The sequence below is a fragment of the Parus major genome, unplaced genomic scaffold (assembly GCF_001522545.3).
Source record: "Parus major isolate Abel unplaced genomic scaffold, Parus_major1.1 Scaffold572, whole genome shotgun sequence".
Classification (NCBI taxonomy): domain Eukaryota; kingdom Metazoa; phylum Chordata; class Aves; order Passeriformes; family Paridae; genus Parus; species Parus major.
Window position 1 is genome coordinate 3,433 of NW_015379460.1, and position 7,127 is coordinate 10,559.

The following is a 7,127-nucleotide window of genomic DNA, read 5'->3' on the forward strand; positions in this document are numbered from 1 at the left end:
GGTCTCCAGTGTCACCCCCAGCTCTGTGCAGCTGCAGTGGAGCGTCCCTGAGGGCTCCTTTGACTCCTTCATGCTGCAGTACCGGGATGCCCATGGCCAGCCCCAGGCCCTGCCCATTGCTGGCGGGTCTCGCTCGGTGACGGTGCTGGGGCTGTCCCCATCCCACCGGTACCGATTCCACCGCTATGGGATGCACAGAGGAAAAATTATTAACCATGTTTCTAGTGATATCATCACATGTGAGAGGGAAATTCAGAGGAATGAAGGGATGAGAGATAGATGGAGGGATGGAGAGGCAGAGACATCAAGAGGTGGATGAATCATGGGTTTCTATTCCCATCCCACCTCTACACCACATCATGGACTTTTCTAGTCGGGCATCATCCATTCAACCACTGACCAATTGAACCCCCACCATCATCCATCATCATCATCCCTCATGATTCATCATCAGCCACCAACAATCCATGACCATCAGCAATATACATATTGGGTGAGGTGTTGGGTTGGGTGTTGGGTGTGTGGTAGGATTGATGAATGATGGATGGATAGCAGTTATGGACAGTGGGTATGGGGATTGTTGGGTAGATGATGGATGGATATATGGATGAATGAATGGACAGCCACACCCATCACTGTCCCCTCTGCATAGCAGCCACAGACAAGACAGAGGAGCCACCCTCACCCTCCGAGGAGCCCCAAACTGAAGCCCTGCCAACTGACAACAACCAGCCTGAGCATACCCAAAATGAGGTCCCCCTGGTGCGGGCAGTGCTGGGAGAGCTGAGAGTCACCAGTGTCACCCCTGACTCTGTGCAGCTGCAGTGGAGCGTCCCTGAGGCCCCCTTTGACTCCTTCATGCTGCAGTACCGGGATGCCCAGGGCCAGCCCCAGGCCCTGCCCATCGATGGGGGATCTCGCTCCGTAACGGTGCCCGGGCTGTCCCCATCCCGCCGGTACCGCTTCCACCTCTATGGGCTGCGGGATGGGAAGAGGACCGACCGTGTCTCCACTGACATCGTCACAGGTAAGGGGGAAGGTCTGAAAGTGAAAGGGTTGGAGAGGTGGTTGTAGGGATGGAGAGATGGAGGAATCAAAGGATCCCATCCCAATCACATCCCTACCTGTCATTCAGTGTTCACTGACACCAGTATCATCCAATCAACCACTGACCTTTCCACTGGCCTATTAGCCAATATGCACAATCATCCATCATCATCATTATTTAACGGGATAGATCCATGATCTTTCCATCACCTATCAGTGATCCCTCCATTCCCAGATGGCTCCACTTCTCCGCAGTTTCCAGCTTGGTAGTGCAGGATGTGTGGGAGTTTTAGCAAGGTAGAGGCATGGATGGATAGACAAATGATTATGTTGATGATTATGATGATTGTGATGATGGGTGGATGATGCTGGGTGATGGGAAATGGATAAACGATGGATGATGGAAGAAGAATGGATTGGCAATGGATGGACAGTGAATGGAGGATGGATGGATGGATGGATGGATGGATGGATGGATGGATGGATGGATGGATGGAAGTGATTGGGTGAATGATAGATGGACTTGTTGATGGACATCCAGATTCCCAGACCTATCACTATCCCCTCTCCATCACAGCTGCAGCCAAGCCAGAGGAGCTGCCCCTGCCCTCAGAGGAGCCCAAGCCTGAGGTCATCTCATCAGATGCCCCACCAGCTTGGGCAGAGCTGGGGGAGCTGAAGGTCTCCAGTGTCACCCCTGACTCTGTGCAGCTGCAGTGGAGCGTCCCCAAGGGCCCCTTTGATTCCTTCATGCTGCAGTACCGGGATGTCCATGGCGAGCCCCAGGCCCTGCCCATCGATGGCAGGTCCCGCTCAGTGACGGTGCCGGGACTGTCCCCATCCCATCAGTACCGCTTCCACCTCTACGGGTTGCAAGGTGGGAAAAGGGTTGACCATGTGTCCACCGATGTCGTCACAGGTGAGGGGGGCTCAGGTCCCTTCTGCACCTGTGGTGCATCAAAGCTCTCAGACAGTCCTTCAAGTCTGGGGAGCCTGGGAAGTGCTTCTGGGGCTTGGGATTGGGGTGGGAATGTGAAGGCCAGAGGGATGGAGAGTAGAGGGATGTGTGGACCCATGGATGCATGATGGATGGATGGATGGATGGATGGATGATGGATGGATGATGGATGGATGGATGCATGATGGATGATGGATGATGGATGATGGTGGATGGATGGATGGATGGATGGATGGATGGATGGATGGATGGATGGATGCATGATGGATGGATGGAAGGATGGTTCAATGAACATGTCGATTCTCATGCCCATCATCATTCCCTCTCCATCACAGATGCAGCAGTGCCAGAGATGATGCCCATACCCTCAGTGGAGCCCCAACTTGAAGATCACAAACCTGAGCAACCCCAAACCGAGGTCGACCAGGGACAGGTTGCACTGGGGAAGTTGAGGGTCACCAACGTCACACCCAACTCCGTGCAGCTGCAGTGGAGCATCTCTGAGGGCTCCTTCGACTCCTTTACACTGCAGTACAGGGATGCCCTGGGCCAGCCCCAAGCCCTGGCTGTTGATGGGGGGTCCCGCTCGGTGACAGTGCCTGGGCTGTCCCCATCCCACTGGTATCGCTTCCACCTCTATGGAGTGCGGGGCAGGAAGAGGATTGACCGCGTCTCCACCGATGTTGTCACAGGTGAGGAGGAAGGTCAGAGGGTGGAAGGGTTGGGGAGATGGAAGTAGGGAAGGAGAGATTGATGGAAAGCTGGAGAAAAAGGTGGATTATGATGGATGCCTGGAGGTTTGGATGGACTTATGAGAAGGATGGACATAAACATCATTGGGTTCCTGCAGAAATGGATAGTGAAAGGGTGGATGGAGGGCTGGGTACATGGGAGATGGATGATGTGGGTTATCAATCATTGATGATGGGAAGTATCAATCATTGAGCAGACATTTTCTGGGACTTGTGACTGTCAGATTGTAAATGGTGATGTGGAGGGGAAGGAACAATGGATGGAATTGGGCAGGTAAACTGGAGACAGCCTGGAGATGGACAGACGGCTGGGGTCATGGGAGTGTGGAGTGATGGATGGATGGATGGATGGATGGATGGATGGATGGATGGATGGATGGATGGATGGAGGTGAATATTGAATGAATCAAGATGATGGATGATGTTGATTATGACGATGATGAAGATGTGGGTAATGGCAGATGCTGGTGAGTAAGGCCATGGAAAAGTCAGTGGTTGAATGGTCAATGGGTGCTCAAGGACAGGTGAGGAGGGAATGGTGAGAAGTGACTGGGAGGAAATGATGCATGATGGATAACGGATATCTGAGTGGATGGTGGACAGACATACGGATGGACATACTGATGCACACACCCATCATTGTCCCCTCTCTATTGTTGCTGCAGCTGACCCAGAGGATCTGCCCCCACCCTCAATGGACACCCCAACTGAGGCCACTCCATCTGAGACCCCGTCAGCACGGGCAGTGTTGGGAGAGCTGAAGGTCTCCAGTGTCACACCCAACTCTGTGCAGCTGCACTGGACTGTCCCAGAGGGCCACTTTGACTCCTTCATGCTGCAGTACCGGGATGCCCAGGGCCAGCCCCAGGCTCTGCCCATCAACAGCAGGTTGCGCTCGGTGACGGTGCCAGGGCTGTCCCCATCCCACCGGTACCGCTTCCACCTCTACGGGCTACGGGCCAGGAAGAAGATTGACCACGTCTCCACTGAGATTGTCATAGCTGACAGGGAAGGTCAGAGGATTAAGGGTGGGTGGATGGGTGGGTAGGTGAAACATAATGGATGGATGGATGGATGGATGGATGGATGGATGGATGGATGGATGGATGGATCTTTGGATACCCATGTCCATCATCATCCCCTCTCCACCACAGCTGCAACTGTGCTAGAGGAGCTTCCCCTGCCCTCAGAGGAACCCCAAGATGAGAAACACCAAACTGAGGTCCCCACGTCTGCACCCACCCTGGCGCAGGCAGTGCTGAAGGAGCTGACAGTCTCCAGTGTCACCCCCAGCTCTGTGCAGCTGCAGTGGAGCGTCCCCAAGGGCTCCTTTGACTCCTTCATGCTGCAGTACCGGGATGTCCATGGCCAGCCCCAGGCCCTGCCCATTGATGGAGGGTCCCGCTCGGTGACGGTGCCGGGGCTGTCCCCATCCCACCGGTACCGCTTCCACCTCTATGGGCTGAGGGGAAGGAAGAAGATTGCCCATGTTTCCACCGACATCGTCACAGGTGAGGAGGACGGTCAGAGGGGTGAGGGTGGATGAATGAAGGGATGAAGGAGGATGGGTGGAGGGAGAGATGGAGAGATCAAGTGATGGAGGAACGTGTGGGTGAATGAAGGGTACAGAGAGGTACAGGGGTGAGTGGATGGAGGATGGATCAGCTGATGGATGGATGATGGATGGATGGCTTCTGAGTTGGTTGGTTGATCAGTGGAGGATGGATGGATGGATGGATGGATGGATGGATGGATGGATGCATGGATGATGGATGGATGATGGATGGATGGATGGATGGATGCATGGATGATGGATGGATGGATGGATGGTTGGATGGATGGATGGAATGATGGATGGATGGATGAAGATGGATGAAGATGGATGGATGGATGGATGGATGGATGGATGGATGGATGGATGGATGGATGGATGATGGATGCTGGATGGATGGATGGATGAAGATGGATGGATGGACACATGAATTCTCACATGCATCGTCACCCTGTCTCCATTGCAGCCACAACCAAGCCAGAGGAGCTGTCCCTGCCCTCAGAGGAGCCCCATCCTGAGGACCCCAAAGGAAAAGACCCTCCAACTGAGGCCACCCCATCTGAGGTCCCCCTGGAACGGGCAGTGCTGAGCGATCTGAGGGTTTCCAATATCACCCCTGACTCTGTGCAGCTGCAGTGGAGCGTCCCCAAGGGCTCCTTTGACTCCTTCATGCTGCAGTATCGGGATGCTGAGGGCCAGCCCCAGGCCCTGCCCATCGATGGCGGGTCTCGCTCGGTGACGGTGCCAGGCCTGTCCCCATCCCGCCGGTACCGCTTCCACCTCTACGGGCTGCAGGATGGGAAAAGGATTGACCACGTCTCCACTGAGACCACCACTGGTGAGGGGCTGCAGGGATTCCCCCAGGACCCCTCAGGGAGTGGAGCTGGAGTGGGGACAGGGCTGGGAGTGGAGCCCAGGGGGAGCTGGGAGGAACTGGGCTGTACTGGGGGAGCCAGAGAAATGAGGGGGACTAGGAAGCTCAGGTGACTGGGGGGGCACTGAGAACAGGGGAATTTAGGGGAAAGTGGGAGCTGGAAGCAACCAGGGATTGAAAGGGACTGGAAATAAGGGGGAGTGCAACACCTGGAGGGACCCCGATCAGCTGGGAACTGAGAGGAACTCGCAACAGCTGGCTAGCTCAGAACTAGACTGGCTAGAAAGGGGTCCTGGGGTAATCTGGGGCCTGGGTGAAACTGGGTGGAACTGGGGAGAACTGGGGCTGTGGTGGAGCTGAGGACTGGCAAAGACTGGGAGAAACTGGGCACTGAGGAGAATTTGGGAGCTACTTGGTAGCTGTGGGGATCTGTGAACTGGGAGAGACTGGGAATTTGGGGGAACTGGAGGAATATGGGGGATTAGTTATTGGGGCGACTGGGGGCAGTTTGAGAACTGGGGGGGATTTGGGAGAGCTTAGTGGGGACCAGGGAGGGACAGTGGGGAATTGGGAGTAGAGGAGGATTGAGAGCAACTGGGGCTGTGGGTACCTGGGAGAACTGGGAGAAACTGGGAGCTGGGGGTAGCCAGAGGACTGCAGGGAACCAGAGATTAGGGGCAATGTAGCACTGGGAGGAACTGGCAGGAGAACTGGGGACAACTTGGGACAACTGGGGGGTGTGGGGGAAACAGGAGACAGGTGAACTGGGGGCAACTGGGGGCTCAGAGGCCTGGAGGAAACTGGGAGGGGATTGGGAGGCACTGGGAGAACTGGGGCTGGGAGGAACGGAGGGAATTGAGGACTGAAGGGTCTGGGGGAAACAGGTCTGAGGGAGACTGATTGGGATGATGGGAAACTGGTCAGAGGGGGATTGGGGACTAGGGTGGAGCTGGGGACTGGTGAGGACTGGGGGGAAACTGGGCACTGGAGAGAACTCAGGGGCCTAGGGGAAACGGGGAGGATCTAGGGACTGGGAGGAACTGGAGGAAACAGGTCTTGCAGGCAGTGGGAGAAACTGGGGATGGAGAGTGACTGGGTTTTAGGAGTCTGGGGAAAATGAGGAGGATCTGGGGCAGAGTGTGGGCAGGGCCGGGGGGCCCGTGGGAGGGTTTGGGGTGTCAGCGGGGAGGGGAGGGTTGGGGTGGCAACAGTGGTTTTTTTTGGGGTGTCACTGGGGGGATTTTGGGGTGTCAGCAGTGTATCCTTCCCCAGGTGCCCCAGGGACCCTCTGGGTGGGCTCTGTGTGGCCCCGCAGTGCCTGGCTGCACTGGGACGCCCCACACACCCCGCCTGATGGCTACGAGCTGATGTATGGCCCCCCCGGGGGACCCCAGCAGGTAACAGCCCCCCAAAGGAGCCTAAAAACCCTGGGAACACCCAGGGTGTCTCCCCAGTATCTCCTTAAGGGACCCCAATACCCCTCCTGGGAACCCCAATACTCCTTCAGCTATCCCAGTAACACCCCTGGGGACCCCAATATCACCCCAGGATACCTCATTACCCTCCTTCAGTAATGGCACTCCAATACACCTCCAGGGGACCCCAAAATGTCATATGCCTCCCTGGGGACTCCACTGTTATTCTCAGAGACCCTAATACCCCTCGTGCCCCCAGACCCTGTGGCTGCCTCCCGAGGCGACGTCGCGGCAGCTGTGGGGGCTGGAGCCGGCGAGACGCTATGGGGTGCGGTTGTGGGGCCGAGGGGGAGACCCCCAAACAGCCCCCCTGGAGGCCACCTTTGACACTCGTGAGTGGGGGGAGCTGGAGGGCGTGGAGGAATCACTGGAGGGGTGCACCTGCACCCCTGGGTCCTTTTCTGGGGGGTGGGGGAAGCTCTGTCCCTTGGGTGGAGGGCTGCAACTTTGGGGGGCACCTGGGGACCCC

At 56.4% G+C, this 7,127-nt stretch overlaps 1 protein-coding gene across 1 annotated transcript in view; it reads left to right on the forward strand.

Moving 5' to 3' along the window:
* Positions 1-7,127, forward strand: part of LOC107199317 (tenascin-X-like) — a 14,431-nt gene that overhangs the window by 3,419 nt on the left and 3,885 nt on the right. The window contains exons 2-11 of the mRNA XM_015616644.3: positions 10-311; positions 529-568; positions 624-1,027; positions 1,625-1,966; positions 2,341-2,697; positions 3,423-3,770; positions 3,912-4,268; positions 4,776-5,147; positions 6,456-6,580; positions 6,858-7,013. Coding sequence (XP_015472130.1) covers positions 10-311; positions 529-568; positions 624-1,027; positions 1,625-1,966; positions 2,341-2,697; positions 3,423-3,770; positions 3,912-4,268; positions 4,776-5,147; positions 6,456-6,580; positions 6,858-7,013 — 2,803 coding nt within the window. The remainder of the gene's footprint in view (positions 1-9; positions 312-528; positions 569-623; positions 1,028-1,624; positions 1,967-2,340; positions 2,698-3,422; positions 3,771-3,911; positions 4,269-4,775; positions 5,148-6,455; positions 6,581-6,857; positions 7,014-7,127) is intronic.